At 48.0% G+C, this 20,638-nt stretch overlaps 1 protein-coding gene across 1 annotated transcript; it reads left to right on the forward strand.

The window, feature by feature from the left end:
• The first annotated feature begins 3,634 nt into the window (after positions 1 to 3,634).
• On the forward strand, positions 3,635 to 5,043 carry LOC115312556. Its single transcript, XM_029971360.3, has one exon. It carries the CDS (start codon positions 3,697 to 3,699, stop codon positions 4,915 to 4,917), a length of 1,221 nt encoding a protein of 406 aa, XP_029827220.3. The 5' UTR covers positions 3,635 to 3,696; the 3' UTR covers positions 4,918 to 5,043.
• The last annotated feature ends 15,595 nt before the right edge of the window (positions 5,044 to 20,638 follow it).

Below are 20,638 nucleotides of genomic sequence, written 5' to 3' on the forward strand. Positions count from 1 at the left end.
CGCATTTAGCTCGGTCTGGGTGGACGCCAGCGGCCCAGGTTTCGACGGCGAGTTTCCCAACTGAGTGTTTTAGTAACGTTGGTTCACGGTTCACGACTCGGGTAAAAACAAAGATGGCGGTCGGTTCGGCGACCGCCTTCGCCGACCGAGCCGGGCGTTAGGCTTAGGACAGCGGGAGGCGATTTGCCATCCTGTTAGTCTGCTTCATTTGAGAGGTTGAACCAAATCATTTCGAGGACTGCTCACAATGGTAAGCGATCGTGAATGCTGTAAACTGCGCATGCTAGTAAATGTTTGCGATCTGCGGGCAGACTAGCTGCCGTGGCGACCGCGAGCAGACGAAATGATTTGGTTCGACGGCACACAACGTGAACGATCGTTCAAGTTCAAGATGAGGCAGAGACACCACATACCTTTACGGTCGTTCAGACACTTTTTACTCGATCTAGCTTCGCAGTTCTTGAAATTCCGACCGGCAAATGTTACGTCGGCCGTCTTGTTTACATCAGTCGTACGCCGGAAACACGAGCCGCCACGGATTTACACGTTGCAGAATGTTTCACATGTTTACTAGAAGATGGCGCCACCATTAAGCCCAATCATCATCATCGTTTACACGGTCGCGCCACTTTCACGATTAGCTAAAGTATGTCGAATTTGAGGTACGGTTTCACGATACGGACCAGCTGTACCGTTCGTGATTTCGGAACCGTGTGCTTGAAAAATGACTCGCTAAAACTCCCTAGTTTCGTTTCTTAACTCCACCTTGCCATTCAGAATAACGGACTGGAATAGCCTGCCTAACAGTATCGTGACCCAGACAGATTATAATACATTCATATCCCAACTGACCGTCCATCTGCATTTGCACTAATAGCAAAGTCAACTCTTGTTTATAGAAATGTTTTATTTGGGTATTTTTCTGTTTCATCAGCTGTTTTTCCCTAAAAATGTTTTAAGTGTTTTTTTCCTGTTTTTGCTGCTTTATATAACAATGTTTTCTAGCATGTAACCTACTTTTTTGTTTGTTCCTTTATATAATGTTTCTTCAGCAGTTACTCCCACCTTGTGTAATGCCAGCAATGGCCTTCAAGGTTTAATAAATGATGATAAAATGATGACCTATCGCCATCTATGAGCGACGGCGGCAACCAGAGTTTTGTGTCGACACTCTTTTTGCGGGAGACATGACCCTGGGGAAACTAGCCCTTAACAGCCCCGCTGTAAAAAAAAAGGCCACACCTTCCACCCGCTTTTCTGTGGTAAACCACAATGCGATATCACGAGAACTTGATTTTGTTTTTGTGCCGGTATTGAAGGTTTCTGTCCATCTGACAGCTGATGCGGTGCGTGTTGCATGTAAATCTGTTTTCCGTAAAACATATATCTGAATGCTGTATGATCGCCAGCACCCTATTTTTAGGGTGTTACTCCTGAGACGAGCTGATTTATTTAAACCCACGAGGGTGTAAACAAAATGTGCTGTGTACTGCGTGATGCACGTTAAAACCCAAGTTAGCAATCGTACTTCACTAACTAAATTCCTCATCTACAGCGAGATAATAGTGTCACGCCATACTGTGCTGTGTCCAAGGTCACGCTGTCTAAACATTTAATCTTCATTTTTTTTTTCTTGCGGACCATTTTTAGGGTTTAAATTAATCTGCCTGTAAACTTCTGTCTTGAGTTCTATCGTAAATCAGCCGAGCTATACACTCGGAGACAACTTTCTGTGGCATATCTGAAGAAAGGACGAGTGCGCGTGCACATCATGAATCTGCGTATAGACCGTTTTATCGTGGGAAGCGCCACTTTTAACACTGTAACGCCATCTAGCTAGCGTCAGGTTCCGCGGCCATGCTGAGGTTCGAAACGTTGGCGAAAGTGCTCTTCGGGGCGCCGCTCCCGCGTTGGGTGTGCTCGTTGGGTGCTCCAAAGGGCTGGGTATCCGACTTGGGCACGTTTTGTGTTATTGTGTGCCGCGGACGGCGTTTTTCAACTCATTGGGAATGTTTTTTGCCCCGCCCTATGGTATCCGCCAGTGCGGCGATGCCGAGAAGAGCAGCACTATAGGTGAACGCGCCACCGATAGAAATCGGACGTAAGTACTTAAAATATTGTATCAGTTTACAGCGATTGAATTTCTCTTCAGCTTTTTGGCGTTTTAGATGCAGTACACCGAGAATATCTTTGGCGAATCCGTGTCGTCCACAACAATGATATATAATGTGAACAAAGACGCCCGAAATAAGAGCATTGCAGTAAGCGATCGAGGGCAGATGTTTATAAAAGTTTTAATTTAGAATCCTGTGTCGACGAGTGTGTCCTCGCAAGGTGGGTAACACTTTTGCTCTTACGAGAAAAAGTTTTACACACCTTGCGAGCGTAGCCCATGTTCATCGCCAGTACAGCGGTAAGTTCGGTGAGTGCACTATTCACGAAATGTTCCGAGCACACTCGAGAGGATGGCTTCGAGGAAAAGTAGATTCCGTTTACGGACGCAACCCACTGCCGCCGGAGTATTGGGTCAATTGGAAAGCGATGAAGTTTCAAGATATTGCAGCCGCAGTTGTCTTGTCGTATACCGTGCGCGATACAGATGTCCTCCGATGATATTCGGAGCTTTCGGTTGAGCCTATTACCGAATAATTGTGTCCCGATACCAGGGGATTGTCGTCATTGAATGCGCTAGCTCTAATTAATTCCGGAAATAAATCTAAGTATAACGATATACGATGTAAAGGTCTATTCTGTAGTATAGCATTTGACTTTGACTATACGTTTCACAACGCTGCAGGGTATTGACGACGGGACATTCAAAAAGCAGCTTTCCACGCGGCGTACGAAGCACGAATATACCCCGTAACTATTCCAGTCAAACGCAACAGTGCGAACGTGAGGAGAGTTAAGCGCGATCCAAACCAATGCTTCTTTTTGCGCCTGTAGGTCGTGCGGCTGCGGATGTGACGCATTTCGTGGCGTTTTTGCTGTTTCCGGGCGCGCTTTCTGAGTCAGAACCGTGCGCTTTGGTTTGAACGGGCGAAACTTCGGGCAAGCGCACACGCGCGCACGCAGGCACGAGCGCACAAGCAAAGTACAACTGCGACAGACTGGCCGGCCAGACGGCGAGAGAAAGAGAGAGAGAGAGATCGCGTTGTCATGTTGGAAGAGAATAAAAGGGGGGGAGGGGGGGAGGAGAGGGCAGCCAGACGGCGAGAAACGCGGAGCCGGAACTAGCTTGCCCTCCACCGATTGGCCGGGACACAGGAGCGCCCTACTACGTCACCGCGCGTTTTTGTGCGCGTTGAGAAGAAGTTGAAATCATCCAACTTTCTTGTGCGCGCTCGGAAGGAGCGAAGAAGCGGCGCGACGTCACGAAAATACGTCACATCCGCAGCCGCACGACCTACAGGCGCAAAAAGAAGCGTTGGTTTAGTAGCTCCGCAACGTTGGCAGCGCTACCGTGTTGAGGGCGAAGGAACGGAAGGCCGGGGAAGAGGGAGCAGACGGAACGCTGGAGAAGAGAGGGGGAAACCTGCTCCTCCCTTTAACGTTCCGTCTGCTTCCCGTGGCAACAGATATCTCACTATCGCATGCAAACGAAACTCTGCGACGTTTAGATACGTTCATAAATGTGACGCCTCGTGTCGGCTGTGGCCACTTGGTGTAAGCGTTGAGTCAGGCCGACAAACGATTATGGATTTTGGTTGTGATGATTCCCACAGTGGACTTCGCTACTACTTTCAAGCAGCAAAACAGTTGAGCTTGGATAAGGCGAACGAAATTCGCTCGAAAGAATGTGCATGTAAGATCAACCCAACTTATGGACAAGCATGGGAAGAAGCCGAGAAACGGTACGAGACGAAACGTGTGCGCCACAAGTCTCATTCCTGGAACCTTTCGGAGAAAGAGTGCTACGTGGCCATTATATGTTACACGCTCAAGACAAATGTGTGGCAAAGGTTCAATGACTACTGCCGCCGTGCTAGTGCAACCGAAGCGAGCTGGAACGCCTTTCCGTACAAGAGTCTTTGGTATTTTCTCATTCGTGCATTCGAGAAGTTGCCGCCGTTCTCCCCGTTCTCTGCCCCTAAAGGGACCTTCTTTCGGGGTGTCAAGTTCTATCGCAATACCGGTCCTACGGTTCCATTTGTGCAATTTGTGTCGGCAAGTGTGTCGAGTGATCAGGCTAGCAAGTTTGGTCAGTATCTCCTCACGCTAGAACGCGTTCCTCAAGAACTTGTGAGAGACATCAGCTTGTACTCAGCCTATGAACACCACAAAGAAGTGCTCATCTGGCCCTTCTGCACGTTCAACGATATATCTTCTGACGCGTCGACGGAGAAGAAAACCCTTCGCTTCAGTTTCGCCAATCCTTGGGTGGTTCAACTGCCATCGATAATGCCATCGTTGACGACACCTACATATATTCAAGGTCAAATGTCGGAGGCAGCGTCAGTTCGTTCGGTAGGCGCTGAGGGAGATACCTGGAGAGCCCAGAGGGGGTGGAGAGGGCGCCACCAACGCCACAGTGAGGATGTCGGGAGAGACTACATGCGGTCGCGATGGCGCCACCACCGCCAAAGTGATGATTTGGGGAGAGACTACAGGCGGTCGCGATGGCGCCACCAACGTCACAGTGAGGATTTCGGGAGAGACTACAGGCGGTCGCGACGGCGCCACCACCGCCAAAGTGAGGATTTACGGGGGTGGCGTTTGTGGCGATATACAGATACCCACTGGGCAATGAAGTTTGATTCGAAAGGTGGCGCCATCTTATGCTGGCGTTTTGCAACTCCGAGACGGCCCTTGGCCGCAATCATTGAATCCGATCTCGAGCTAGAGACGAGAGAAAGAAACGGGGAATCCCCATTTTTCTTTTTCTCTCTCCTCTCTAGTGTTTTGTGTAGGATTTGATACCTGTATAAGCCATTCCGTTGTCGAATAAATAAGGGGAGGAAGTGGCCGAATGGGCTAACGCGTCTCAGCTCGGAGCGTGGAGCGAAAGCTTGCGCTGGGAACCTCCTGGGTTCGATCCCCGCCGCCCCCGCCCGTTTCGATCTGGATGAGTTTCGTACCGGCACGCGTTCGTGTGATCACTACTGCGTGATGCACGTTAAAAATCCCAGGTTAGCGGTTGTACCGCACTGGCTAAATTTCTCATCTATAGCTAAGAGACCGATTACCCGTTGAGGCGCATCTCCATCAAGGCTGTAAACATAAAGAGCAAGCCAATTTTTGTCGAATAAATTTGAGTTGTGTTTGAGACTTTGTGTTTGTCCGTCCCTTCTCGTCCCAGTATCAGGGTATTTAGTCAAATGTTAAATATACAGGGTGTCACAAAAAAAATGCAGGTTTCTTTTTTACCGCAAAAATAAACTAGGCATTGCCGAACACTCATTCTCCGCCCAAAGGCAGGGCTAGATGTCACAACCAGGTGTCAAAGTTTCAGCCCGATCCGAAAGCTTATTCAAAAGTTATAAGTGATTTTCTAAAAAGATCAATGGGAAAATGGCGGCCGACGGAGTTTTCGAATACATGGGGCTCTATGGGCACCAGAAACCGAAAACTGACAAAAATGGGCTCCATTTTCCCATTGAACTTTTCAGAAAATCACTTTTAACGATTAAGTTATCGGATCGGGCTGAAACGTTGGCATCTCGTTTTGACCTCTGGCGCTACCTTTGGGCGGGGAATGAGCGTTAGGTGAGGCGTAGTTTATTTTTGCAATAAAAAATAAAGCTGTAAAAATATGTTTTTTTTTGTAACACCCTGTATATAGAAGAGGACTCTAAACACACCGTCGAAGACGCGCTCCAGGCACCATATTGTAGATACAAAGGCTATCTACTAAACATTCTAACTAGAGCTCGGCGTAGAGCACTACACGGGCTCGGGCTTGCCCTAAAGCCCGGGCCCGGCCACGCCCGCGCCGGATTGGGCCTGGCCGAGTGAGGCAGTTTTTTTGGAGGGCCTGGAACGGGCCCGGGCTCTTGACTGCGGGCCACGGCCGGGCTCGGGCCAGCACCAATTGGCGGGCCTGGATCGGGCTCGGGGCTGCGGGCCGAGCCCGATCCACGCCCGCCAACGAGTGTAAATAGGAGGTCTGGTTTCACCGCGCAATTTCAGTGTAGAACTAGTTCATCTCAGTTTTGTTAATGCCGTTCAACTTGTCTTGGCGACAAAGAAAACACGAGCATAGCTTTACGTAACGCTGCATATATTAACGTAGAACTTCGTCTGGGTGGCGAGAGAAATGAAACACGATTACGTACGCAGTCATAATTTATTTTCGGAGAAAGCACGGCACTCTGTAGATCGATGGACTTATACATGGAAAGCACGATGATACGATAATTTCGATATGGCTTGACTGCATCACAAGCCGACACATATATCGTACTTCTTGCTCCCGAAGTGCAGCATGTCGGCCTCTAAAATATTTTGCGTCGTGCTTCTTGGCCATCACAACACTCAACACAAGTTAGATAGCGTGGCCTTCTATGCTCAAATTGAGGGGCTGAGCACGCCGCCATCACAACTGCTTCATACGCATTGCGAAAAAACACCTAACGCAACGCTCAGCAACAGCAACTCTATCAGGAACCAAATCCGGCGTCCCCAGTCCGCTCAGACGAAACTGGCCATAACTTTTCACGTGTCTCATCCTCGCAGAGCTAAGTTCTCGCGATTACCTGCGGCAGAGCCCCTGCATGCGGTAGTCTGAAACGGTAGGAGTCTCAGAGCAAAAAGTGTCCGTGTGTTTCTTTTCTTGCCAAGGTTCTATCGTCTATGTATTCCTGCAACAAGTGCCAGCCGTGAAAAGAACTTAAGCGCCACGGGTTACTAGTATTCAAGAGAGAAGAACGTGCTTAAAACCAGTTAGATTGGATAACCTTTCGTCTTACACAAAAACCGTAAGTTTTTTTTTTTTTTTTTTTATTATTATTTCGCAACTACAATGTTTGTCGGAAGTTCACTTTTACAATTGGTTCCTCGGTCAACCCGTAAAAAATACCGTAATGTTTTTTTTTCTTTTTTTGTAGAAAGCTGCTTGTGAACAACTTTAGTGTGGAATTAATTCATCTGACTTTTTGTGATGTGCCGTTCAACTCGTGCTAAATATATATATATATATATATATATATATATATATATATATATATATATATATATATATATATCGAGGTTGGAGTGGTTGTTTGTTGCTTATCTCTATAAGCCAATGAATTAATCCTATACCACCTTTGGTTATTTATTATTTATAAGGCTAATCTCACTCTTTGGTATCGCAATTAGACATAGCCTAGTTAAATTTACATCATAATTAGTAGCTCCGTCAGGTACTGACATACAAGGAAAAAAGTTGTGTATACCAGCAACCCGCCTCCAACGGTGGAATTAAGTGCCTAAAATTACGTTAGTGATAAAATGACATCGAATTTGGGCCCGGGCCCGGCCCAAGCCTGTTTTAAAAGGTGGCGGGCCGGGCCGCGTAACATACAAATCGTTTGGGCTCGGGCCCGGCTTAGGCCCGGTTTCAAAAAGCTGGACCGGACTCGGGAGGGCAAATTACCATGACGCCGGGCCCGGGCCGGGCTTGGGCTCAGAAAAGCGGCCCGTACAGTGCCAATGCCACGAGCACGAGAGCTTGAGGTCGCTGCTCTGAAGCGTTCTTCCGCAGAACGAGCACTCGCGCTAGAAACGCACCTTTCAAAGCCAGGAGCGCGGACTAGCTCGCAAGCTCGCAGCCGTAGCTTTGGCTGCAGTATTTTGCTCTTTCTCACGCAAGTTCAAACGTGGTAGCGCCAGTGTGCAAATAGCCCCAACCACTTCCGGTTTTTAAAGGGCAACTCCGCTCAATTCCGAAGAATACGGGATAATGAGTGATTTCGAATTAAAAAGCCCTAGTAAAAGACACTACGTCGTTTGCTTCGCGAAAAATGGGATATATATTTTTAAATCTAATTTTAAACACGAGCGGAAATCGAAACCGAAACTTCGGCTCCGTCCGGCAACATTGGCCTCGGGCCGCCAAGTACATGGCCATCACGTGGTACGAGATGTCACGTGATCCTCGGCCCAACGACGGGCGGGATGGGGACGGACGTGCCGCGTGCGGCAGGCGCGAGTGTCGTCTGCATCGCACACTTCGCCACGTTTGGTGTCTACGGCATTCGACGATGTCTGCACGACTGCGGCATAAGTCTGCGACTCTGCGCACGTGGTGTCCATAGTGTGGACGAAACTCCGAGAGGCAATAATCACAAACGGTGAGACGACGACGGTGGTTGTGACGCGGAAGACGGCGGTAAAGGCGGGACCACGGCGGGCGGTTGGTCTGCTCCCAAGAAGCGCGCTGCGCAGGCGCGTACGCCAATCACGTGGACACCGCTGAGCGCCGAGAGGCAACGTTGCTGACGTCATTCGCTACGCTCGATCGGAGAAGTAAAAACAAGCAAAAGGGGGCCATGGTGATGACGTTTAGCTCAATGTTGGCTCCGCACATGCCGTAGCCTTGACTGCGCTGTTGGTTGCGCCTGAATTCGCCCGCTCGAGTCAGCCGATTTCGGCAACTTGGCGAGTTGTAAAGTTTGCCGGACCGTTTAAGAAACATTTAGACAGAACTGCGTCGTAATATTTGACGTGTGGTCTTCCTAGGCGATACTGGAAAAAAAAAATGGCGGTCGGCAGAGAACTGCGCCGCGGCTGCTCCGGACAATTTCGCTTTACAGCGGTGATACTCCCGTTCTTATGCACCATCGTGCTGTCCCTGTATTCGCATGCACCATGCTCCCGCAGTTGGACGCCGCGTTTGTGGTGCCTTCGTCCCGTGCTCAACTGTCCCAGCGCCGCTACAACGTTGGCCTCTACTCAGCCTGCAAGGCTTAAGCCTCCCAACAACAGCAACGGACCCGGTACGTCGCCGCTTCACCGCCCGTACCGCCAGCAAAGTGTTTCTGCTGCTCTCATCGCTGTCGCACAGCCCGCCCCTACTCCTTAGTGGGGACGTTGCTGCCAATCCCGGCCCTCCTGCACCGGCCTGTACGCGCTGCGACAAGCGTGTGTTTGATCACCAAGCGGCCCTGTGCTGCGACTCGTGTGACCGCTGGTGCCACCGACGATGTGTTTATATGCCTCTCCAGGAGTATAGACGCCTAAGCCGCTGCGATAACCCGTGGCACCTCCATTGGAGGCGGCGGTGCCTGCCGTTCTTTTGACAATTCCGCGCTTTCTGGCACTTCAACGCCTATCACACGCCCGGCAAGCATTAACAAGACCGCAAACTTCTGGTATAACAACTGTCGGAGCTTGAAAAACAAATTGCAAGACTTCCAATCACACTGTGCATCATTTCCAGAAAACACAACTTTCCTTCTCTCTGAGACTTGGTTGGATTCTAGCGTAGCCGTTGGTGAGATACTCAGCCTCAACGCCTACACCATCTTCAGGAAGGACAGAAAGGGCGTTGGCGGCGGCGTCATGATGGCGATTCCGGCACAGTTTCGTGTTCACCGCCGAACAGATCTTGAGCATCAGGACCTGGAAGCACTGTTTGTTGAGTATCATCTTCCCCGGGGCACCGTACTTGTGTGTTGTATCTATTGCCCGCCGTCGTGCCGCGAGGAATCGTACAGGCTGCTCGAAAGATCATTGCAGACGGCACCACAGAAAAGCTATGCCAACATCCTTGTGATTGGCGACTTCAATTGCCACATTGATTGGCTCACACAAGACGAGCCGATTCCTAGAGACAACACTGATGATGTTCTGCTTGACGTGGTGACGACTGCTGGATTCGCCCAAATTTGTACGGAGCCAACATATGCAACCCGGAGTGGTACACCCAGTTACCTGGACCTTGTATTCACGTCGGATGCAACACGTTTTTTATCCTGCGAGGTCTCCAGCGGTAAGCCCGGCAGTGATCATAGTGCTGTCGAACTTGCCTACGCAGTGAGTGTGCCCCGCAGAGGGTGTTTTGCACGGAAGCTGTGGAAGTACGACCAAGCAGACCTGGGGCACTTGGCCATGCTTGCCCATCTTGCGCCATGGTGCTTGACATCTGGCGAAGACAGCCTGGCCAACTAAGAGCTGTGGTGCGACTTTGCGTTGGCGATTCGGCAGGACTGTGTCCCATGCACCACAAGGAGCACAAAGCGTAGGCACTCTCCCTGGATATCCCCCGACATCATCAAAGCTGCTAGGGTCAAGCGCTCTCTATTCAAGAAGGCTGCCCGTAACAAATGTCCTGTCGCACTCCAGTTGGCTAAGGACCACCAAAGACGACTGAAGGCAGCCATTTATGTCGCTCACAAGCAATATGTCCAAGGAATCGCAATGAAGGCCAAGGATGACCCCAAGGTGTTTTGGGCATACATTAGCAGATTAAGAACGTCAACCCAACGACCCTGTTTTACCTACGAGAACCGAGTTACGGACAAACCGCAGGAAATCGCGCAGCTCTTTGCCGACCTGTTTTCTTCGGTCAACAGCTCCTCTGCAACCGACTGTCCTGATAGATCTGAACTACATGACCACCTTCAAGAGAGCCCGCTCAACAACTCTCGAACTGCTCTCTCCTCCATCGCCTTCACATCGGAAGCGCTACAGGAGGCTATCAGCAAGATCAGACCCACCCAAGGTGCTGGACCAGACGGGATGACTCCTGCTTTTTTCAAAGTCATCTCCCTCCATGCTCTACCCTCACTCTCCACAGTCTTCCAGGGCCTTCTGAATCAGGGCGTCGTGCCAGACTCTTGGCGACGGGCCCTGGTTACCCCCGTTCACAAGGGACATGGGAAGCCCTCCGATGACCCTCGGCACTACCGTCCTGTGTCCATCACATCAATTGTGTGCCGGACGTTTGAGAGAGTTCTAAATGCGCACCTCTTAGACTTTCTCGAGGAAAGTCGTTACTTATCGCCGTCACAGCATGGGTTTCGCCGGGACAAGAGTTGCGAGACTGCTCTCGCTACTGTGGCACATTTCGTCAGCGACAACATGGACAGCCGGGTGGCAACGGACCTGGTGCAGTTGGACCTAAGCAACGCCTTTGATACACTTAACCTGACCACCCTGAGGCGGAAATTGCACGATGCTGGCATAGAGGGCCCGTTGCTAACTTGGCTGTCACATTTTGTTGCTGACCGAAGTCAGCAGGTGGTATATGGGGGCACACGTTCGGATGAACGGAACATTACGTCGGGCGTACCCCAGGGTTCGGTCCTCGGACCGACCCTGTTCCTTGTGTACGTCAACGATATGCCCAAGTGTTTCGTGTGCGTTTTGCCTGCCGGGTGTTGGACGGTTCCCTGTCAGGCACCTACCTCTCGACAGTAGCTCGAATTGGCAAGAGAACTGGACAACCTGACGAGCTGAGGGGGAGGACATTGCGCCACAGTTCCTCACTGCTCCCTGCTGCTATAAGAGACTTTTTGAAACTTCCCCTTTGTGTGCGCAGCCCCCTGCCGTCAAACGGGGCAGAGTCGCGAGAGCTGGCCAGGATGTATGGGATGCAGCTGGCATCCTCGTCATAATGCCTTACTTGTTTCCCACCTTCTTTTCTTTCCTTTGCATGTACTTTCTGTATTGTGTATATTCTGTACATATATATGTCTGTTGTTTTTTCACATGTGGTGGCGGGCTGGCAGGCGCTCTGCATAAGGGTTTTTCACCTATCTGCCTAGCCCCGCACACCACCACATGTGCCCATTCCAGTATGTGCAAATAAAATTATTATTATTATTATTATTATTATTATTATTATTACTGAAGAGGACTGCATTGTTTTTTCAAAACCAAAAATGAAGCGGAGTTGCCCTTTAACTGGACGGCGGGTTTCGCCGTATTTGCGAAATCAAATATACGCGCTATCTTCTGGAAATGGTCACTTACCGTATTTACTCGAGTAATAGCCGCACTATTTATAAACAAGGACCTTGTGTCTACTTTCCCGCAAAGCACGTATACAGCCAATCATCGCGTTGCACATAAATAACATGGCGAATAACTAGATCGAGAACATGAGTCTCCATACAAATGCAACCTTCCAATAATAATAATGCAACGTTATCTCTGTCCTGTAAACAGCTGGAGTCACGTTGTCGATAGCAGTGATTGGCAGTCCGCGTGCTCCGCGGAACAGCAAACCCTCAGGTTTTCTTCATAAACAGTGCGGCTATTACTCGAGTAAATACGGTATAGCACTGTCAGGCTTAATTCACCCAATAGGTGGCGCCACTTAGTTTGTTGTCGGCGTTCTGGCGTCCCCGCGCGCTATCGTCTTCTTTCTCTCTCTCTCCCCAGAGCCAGTGACCAACGCGCCCGGTGCGCATCCTCTCCTCCCCCCATCTTCATTCACAACGCTTAGTAGTAGTAGTTCTCTCTCTCTCCCTCAGTTTCTCGTCGCATAAATTTCCCCAGTATCAGCTATTCCACCAAACAAGCAAAGGATCAAATGATCTTGTTTTGGAATGTTTGTTCAGTGCTCTTTACCCTAATAAGAGGCCATTCCAATGTTGTCGTTTTTGTTGTAGTTATAAAGTGTATGGTGTCTAGTTTAATCGAGTGGTTTTTATGTTAATTTTAGAGGATGTTCAATTAGAATGCACATTTTTATTGGCATTCACAATAACGTCATTAATGTACTATACATTTCATGGTGTTCTTCATCTATCACGTAATGCCAGCGCGTGATGTAATTTATTGTTTCAGTCTAAGTCAGAGCGCAGGCAAAGGCTTTTAGATATCCATACACGGATACACGTGGGTGTGTTCAGATAGGGACGGTCATGGTGGTGTCATGCCTTTTTTTAGTTTTCAATTAAATTTTTATATGAGGTAGCGAAACCTGTCTACACAACGGTACAGACCTTATTTTTGCAAGATGCTTCCTTGTATTCGTGAGAGAAATTGCATTCGAGAAAAGGTCGAAAAAACGATGTTCCCAACTGAGGGATGACGCAACTTTGAAGGCCGGAGGAATAAAGAATACAGCTTTCTAGACCGTCAAAATTTTCACGTTTAATTCAAGCATACTTTTATGCCAGAATTAGTTGAAGTTAACTTATATGAGCATATATTTCAAGTGAAACAAAATGCCAAAATTGGCTTCTAGAACAAATCTTACATAATGATGCATTTTTCGGCGAATTTTTAAGTCGCTTTAAATTTATGTTATAAAGCTGAAACTTTTTGTGTCAAGTGTTTCATGCTCTGTGAACTTTTAACAAATTAATTAACGTTATATTGTTGAAAGTGTTTTCTGCATTGCGCCCGAACTTTTCCTCAAAACCGAGAAAGTCAAAAGTTTGCGATTTTTGAGCGGCGATTAAAAAAAAAATCATTCTTTTTTTTTTTTTTTTTCAGTTTTACCCCATGGGCTTTTGATGACCGGTATTCACAAATCTGCAAAGACATATGTTGCATTATTTTGTTTTAAAATAATAAAATAAACGTGTAACCAGGTCGTGGTCGCATCAATTACAGCTGGGGCGTTTCTGTCTTACCGACTAGTGTTACACGAGCGACGCACGCCACAGTATCCATACTTGGTCATATTAATGCCCAGGCGTCATGAAGCACTATAAAAATAGCACGTGAACTTGGTTTCATTGCTGATAAGGCTGCTATTACCGATGAAAACTGCGGCGCGTATACGATCCTTATTAGGGTGTTATACTTGGCTGGTTAGATGTTCATTGTGCTACCATTTAAAGTTAGTACTTTAATATTAGTACCTGCCTGACAAAATAATTTGATTCGTATTTATAGGTACCGCTCGAAAGCTTGCTGACAAAATAGTTTAATTCATTTCTCATAGGCATCACTTAAACGAGTGACATTGCGGAAACTTCTGCCCCGACCGATGGCGCGCATGGCTAGGGCGGAATGAAAACAGTGTATGTTTCGAAAAACAATGGCGAATGAGTGGAAATTAAGGTTGAGTTAGGGGAGATTTAGGTAGCGTAATCGGTTCAATGTCGAAGGCAACAACCAAGTGTGCGCTCGGGTGCTACTCGAATCGCTCCAACAGGATCTCCTGCGAAGCCTCATCCGCGATCAGCAAAGTCATGATCTGTGACTGGGTTGAGGGGGGCAAGAGGGTTATCGATCTGGGGAAATATTTTTTTTTAAATTCCGAGACAGTCACATAGTGCAAAAACTTCAAGGTGTTTATTTGAAATCAGAACGCTCTTTGTGAGAATCAGCCAGCGCCGCCACCGTGTGCCGTAAGCGGTCACTCGTCGCACAGGTTCGTGGTTCACAATAAACAGAAAAGGAAGAAATGTCTGCTGACTAGACGACCGGCCTACACCGCGGTGAGGCCTTGCCAATAAAGAGGACGTAACACAAGTTTTTAAACAACGGGAGTTTGATTAAAGCGATCATTTAATTAGAAAGATAAATAATATAATGGGGTTCACAAGTATCGAAACGTGGCAATAAATAGTATTAGCACTTTACCCAGCCCGTGCGCGGGCGGAAAAATACCCTAGCAAGTGCACAGAAGGAAAACAATTACTAGACAATTGAAAGCTGAACTCCTAAAATCCTGAATTACTACCAACCAGATTGCAATACTGAGGAGCTAGCGGGTGGAGGAAGTGTCTAATCCGTCATTGTCCGGGAGTGACGGCCTCTTTCCCTGCATTGTCCGAAGGCAGTGGTACCGGTGGATTCCACGGTGGGCTAGTGGGCAGCTCGAAGAAGCCAACCAAACACTCACACACACACACACACACTTCTTGCGAAGGCTTTCCCAGCACAGACCTGGCCATCCACCGTCGCTTTTCCCGGGCTCGATCCGCTTTTTCCTAGATCGAATCTCACGGCTCCAAGTCTAGAGCAGACTTCGTGTTCACACAGGTCGCATTTCGTACGAGACGAAAAGAGCGTGGTTGGAAGCGCGATATGTCAAACCAGCTGCAGGGAGGCCTTCGAACCGTTTGTCCCGCGGGGTCTTGTTTATATTGAAGGGCATAGGAATTTGAAAAACTGTGGTGTACGCCTGGGTCGGTCTCCGGAAAATTTGACGAGAGGAGTCTCTAATATATCCGGGCGCAGCCAGATTTGGTGAAATAAGTGACCTACTAGAACACGTTCAGGGGACTCAGGGCTTCTTCCACTCAGAGTCCGCGCTGCGTACCACGTACAAAAAATTCTCCTAATCTGATCTTTCATATTTCCACGTGTGAAGCAACTGGATTCAAGACACCCTCTTGGAGTCCTTATACTCCAGTTCTTTTCGCTTTCTAAATGCCTCAAGCTCGCCATCCACGTAGAGCAAAAAGACGTTTTTCATTTTACTTCCAGTGCCCTTACAAACCCACTCGCACCTTGCCTGGCGTCAGTGGCAGGCGCCTGCAAATTTTGCCGGGTCGAATTGGTGTTTTACAAGTCCCCCTTCCCCGTCGCATGCATTCTTGCCTCGCCCTGCTCCCGAAAAGATCCCCTTCGTCGTCTGGAGCTTACTGTACTGCAACTCGCGAAATTGGTACCGGTTCTTAAAATTAGCGGCCGCTCCATCGCTAACGCAAGTGAGGCGAGAGTAGATTGATGCGTTGTCCTCGAGGCGTGCCTTAATTTTTGACAAGGCTAAGCATGCATGCGCCTTGTCATGAGTTAGATTGTCGCAAATAGCGGCACAGCTCCGCGCGTGAAGATGCTGGTTTGGACCATAGGCGGAAAATTCTTGATGTGCTCTGGAGCGGACACAACTAGAGACCCATGCATAAAACATTTTTCGTACATTCGTACAGTCTGCTAACACCGACAGAACTCTCAAGGTTTACATGATTGTAAACCTTGAGACTGGGGCAGAAAAGAGAACACAGCACAAGTTAGAAAAAGAGGAGGCAACGTTCCTTGGGTTGAATAGGCGAGCATCTCGTAGCCAACCACAGGCCGCGAAACAGCCCCTAGCGGTGGTCGTGAACTCTAAATATACGACACGACTAATTTAAGCCGTTTTAGCGTCGCAAGAGTAAAAAAGTGTAACTCTTGGTGACTGAAAACTTGGCGCATGTGGGGTTTTCGTCACGTCCATATTTAGCGGTAGAATAAACGAACGCGCGTTCCAAACCAGAGCAAACTGCGTAGTTGCGATCATTGCTGCTGCAAGATTGAACGATTCTATTTCGCGCTTTAAATGTCGTTTCCAATATTGCGACGTCAAGGTCTGCTGATTGGTCGAAGCTGTGTCGCACTTTTAGTTTACGCTCTAACCACGTGGGGAATAATCGGCGCTGGCGGCGGCCGCCCATTGGCGAAACTCTCCCAATATACGGCTGCGTCAGGCGTCATGCCTTTATCTCTGTCACCCACACGAAGAAATTCCTCGAAACAGATACGGAAGGTCATACTTTCTATTCAAGTCACAGCCATATCAGGAACGCGTCAGCGGCTCAACTGGTATCTATTCTTCTCTTTGTGTCCCTGACTGAAACGATAACGTGCTGATTATTGTAGTGAGATAGCCACTGCTTTTCCAGTGATCGCGTTGATTCCTGGTATATACTCGAATAAGAACACCTGAAAGCCGAAACGTAGGAAGGCTGATTATAAGGTTATTGTAGCCTGTTCGTATCATATAGACCCTTTTCATGGCAAACGCCACCAGGTGGTGCTCCAGTCTCTGACGTCCCAGAGAACTTCCGGTTCATAAAACGAATGAACAGGGCCCACCGTAGCACCACTGCATCAAATATAGATGAAACGTTTAACCACCACTTCTCCAAATGAACGCCAAAAGAACGAAGAAGCGCGATATCTGTTAAAAAATTAAGAATATTCTTGTAAACCAACTTGCCTCCTCCAAGACATTAAATTGTCCAGCCGAGGGCCCTCGTTAAATCTCCAACCTTGAAGTACGTGTAGCATTTATGCTTTCTACCACTAGCGACATAAGCAAGCTCGACAGGCTTGCAAAGACGGAGCGACTGGAAATCGCCTGGCACTCAAGCTGCAATTCATGCTTGTAAAGAGCAAAAAGGTCACCTAAAGAAGCGCTAAAAATACAAGGACGAGGAAGTAAACAGACAAGAGCATGTCTGCTTCCTCGTCCTTGTATTTTTTGCGCTTCTTTAGGTGATCATGAACCAACTGGCCCAAATTAACTTTAAAGCAAAAAGGTCTATAAAACCCCATTGCCTCAACCATCACCTTTAATATCTGTCTTTGTTCAAATAAACACAAAATTATTACTTAAACGTCACCTTTCAAATATTATTGTAGCCTTCGTGGGCATGTCGAGATAAGGATTCCTAGCCACGAAGAGATTATTCAAGAGAACGTTCCAAAGTTACTACCGGCTATCTTTTTTCGTTTTTTTTTTTTTTTTTTTTTTTTTTTTTAACAAAAGTGTTAAGGTTGCAAATTTCGGGGCTTTAGTTAAAACTTTTCAAGGGTCGTGGCTCCCGTAATGAAGAGAGACGAGGCCGTTTGCACACGAAAAACACTGTTTATTAAAATAAACAAAATGCAAAAGACGTGCACTTCGGTAGATGACAAAAATTACGCTTTCAGAGAGAAAGGGCTAGCAATAGCGGCACAGAATTCCGAAAGAGATCACAAAAAGAAACTCGTCAATTCAATGAGGAACTTGCCAGTTCGTCGTCTTGTTGGACGCCGAGTGTTTGGATGATAAGGTCCCGACGGGCTGAGGGACGAGGTTGAGGTCGGACTTGAGGATAGAGGTTGAGCGGCGTCGGCACTCTGGGTGGCGTGCTCGGGAGGACGGCGCTACCTTGATCTTGACAGGTGCCCGCGAGAACACACACAACAGCCTTCATCGGAGTTTTGGGTCTTGGAAGAGCCGAAGGCCAGGCTGGTGGAAGTCAGGAGTCGCCGTTGCACTCGCACGTGCTGAGTTCGTGGAAGGCGCGTGGCACGTGCACATTCGAAGCCGCGCACACCACAGCGTAATATTACATTTTTGTAATATTACGCCCCCCCCCCCCCCCCCCCCAATCATGGCATCTCTCTCCTTTCAAAACGTAAATGAAGGCTACCGTTACCGAATTTTAGTTTTACCTGCTGCTGCATAGGGTTGGACTAAAGCTGAAATGTGTGATTAGGCGAAGTATAATAACAGCACACATGCGCGAATGAGAAATCGAAAGAGATGAAAGAGAGAGAGAAAAAAAAAATGCCGTTGATTTTTAGTTTCTTACCTTCGCATGAATTGCATCAAAACTTTACGATTGCGTGTATGAGGAGACGATACAGTCATTGTTTTGCATTCAGCGTTACACTCGATAGTCCTGTTCTCTTTTCGACACCGAGTTGCGAGCGCTCTCTGCAGTGTCCACCCTCTATAATGCGTTGTAAAGCTAGCTTCCCTTCATATATCTCTCTATCAAACTCGGCACGCTTGAGATAGTTTGCACTCCTCCCACCTTCTTCGGGAGGCTGTACCGTAGTGCACCACTTTGAAAAGCACAGGCGCAGTACATACTTTGTTTGCACGCAGGAAATGAACTTTCCAAAGCCACACGCTAGTGTCTTTACATATTTTTTTTTATTATTATTATTATCGAGACTATATTATCGAGATTATTATTATCGAGAATATAATGTTGTTTATCTCTTTCAAATCGACTACATAGACCTGTTTGAAACGTATTTTCTCCATACTGCGGGTCTCTAAAATAATGAACATAATAAAAAGGAACGCGTTCGCTGTCACCAACTTCCGGCTTCAGTTTCTCATCGAACGTCGTGGCACATGTTTTATTTGTTGCCACCTTGTTTTAAGCGGCCGTCGAGTATTTCTTGGCTCGAAGAGAGTTGTAACGACTAAATATAACGCATTCCTGCAATTAGCGCTATACTTCTGAAGGAAGTTTTCTCGGCGAGCACCAACCAACTCCTTACACTCGCGGCGTTCTCTACTTTTGGGAACAGGTTCCGTGGCGCAATCGACGGATCAATGCGCGGCTCGAGACGCCAAAAGGAGAGCTATTCCCAGAGGTTGACCCAGAAATGCGACTGCCTCTCCAAGGTACGCGTAATAGTCAGCACGACTTACGTTTATTCTTTCCAAATCCTCCAGACTGTTACCCGTCAGGGAAGAGAAATCGGTAATTCTACACTCCAGTCGTTCTCTTGCGTATTTGTTACTTTCGGCGCACAAGTGCTGCGTTTTATCACTGCACTCCACCCCGTTCTGCCCGCTATCAAAATGTATCGGCCGCAATGATATTTTTTGCTTGTTTATTCCTACTTATCGGAGCTGGCGCAGCCTCTCCTGTACCACAGCAACGAAGTCTACAAGCATGGCCGAGGAGTAGCCGATCCCCGTACGAAGAGTCGACAGCTCCTGGATGAACAAGTCAAGTACCGTATACTTTGTGACTTTGAAACATATGCATACTGCGCGATCGCGTGGAAGAAACGGAAAAGGAGGCTGACTTTCCTCACTGGACGCTGCATAGTATGGGCAATAGGACTTGTTGTCAGCTTCTTCCTGCTTTCTTTATTTTATGGATGCTGACGTAATACCTTAGACGATTGATCTGTTCGGTTAAAACCACGTGTCTTTTTCAGGGTGGTGACATCCTGACTAGTCTACTGCCGGACCGTTGTTGAGTATTTTAGTTTTTGTTCAGTTGGCTACGATCCCGTAGTTCTAAATTGTGTTAGTAATGCAATTTCGCAGTCCGAAGGTCATTTTTACCTTTGCTTCGGCGCGCGGGGGCGGTACTCGATGCAACTCGATGAAACAGGAAATGCGTCCACCCTAAGACACAGTTCAGCAGCACCTCTGACGCTGCGAGACGCTTTTTGGCTTCTGTTCATCGAGGGAGTAAGCAACGGCCGGGTTATGACGGGAACACCCCAAATTGCGCCCCATATTCCAGCGTCGTCGGTCATATTAATATTCAGAAAAGCTCCAGAGCTTTCCGATTCCGAATTCAGCCTGGCCATACTACCACCATCATCGTTTGCGTATATGGTCATTCTAATGGCGCCCTTCTGGTGGCTGATGAAGGAAGACGTTGAAAACATGCGGCCAAGCGAATGACGCGAGGCCCGTGCATTTGAGATGTTAGCATTAGAGTCACTCACACTCAATAAGCTACGTTTCAGAGTAACAGTGGTAACAATACTTCAGCCATATTGGTGTTTAGAATCAATGTTGCCATTTGTCACCAGCTTTTACCCACGTGCTTGGCGGAAAATGCAAAAAGCGTTTTCCGCCGTCCTGCTTGCTAAAACAGTTTACAAAAGTGCAAAAGGATACCGCAATAATCTTCCTAATTCTGACACCGTACGTACCACTCAAAAAAAAAAAAAAGTGCGAATCAGAACGATAATTTACGCACAATGGCGCCCGTGAGCACTAAGCACCAAAATGGAGGTGCCCTCGAGCTATGACACGTAAACGAATGTCACGCGGCGTGAACGAACGACTGGCCATCGGGGCGGCGTCGAACAATGAGGGAAAAGAATGCCGTTACAGTGAGTTTAGCTTCCTATATAATGACTCTCGTTAGCAGCGGTACGCGTGCCTGCAGGAACGCGTCTTTGACTGCGGTGTGTGTCGCGTACTATTCCGTTCATGTATCAGAAATGGTCCCGAAGTGGCAGCAAACAACCTCACAAAAACCCGAGTGTCATGCTGTCGGATGTC

Source organism: Ixodes scapularis, unplaced genomic scaffold, assembly GCF_016920785.2.
Source record: "Ixodes scapularis isolate PalLabHiFi unplaced genomic scaffold, ASM1692078v2 PGA_scaffold9__187_contigs__length_104089568, whole genome shotgun sequence".
Lineage (NCBI taxonomy): Eukaryota > Metazoa > Arthropoda > Arachnida > Ixodida > Ixodidae > Ixodes > Ixodes scapularis.

What these genes read in the sequence shown, in the direction of transcription:
- LOC115312556 (XM_029971360.3), top strand. Translation starts at nt 3,697, where the DNA reads ATGGATTTTGGTTGTGATGATTCCCACAGTGGACTTCGCTACTACTTT.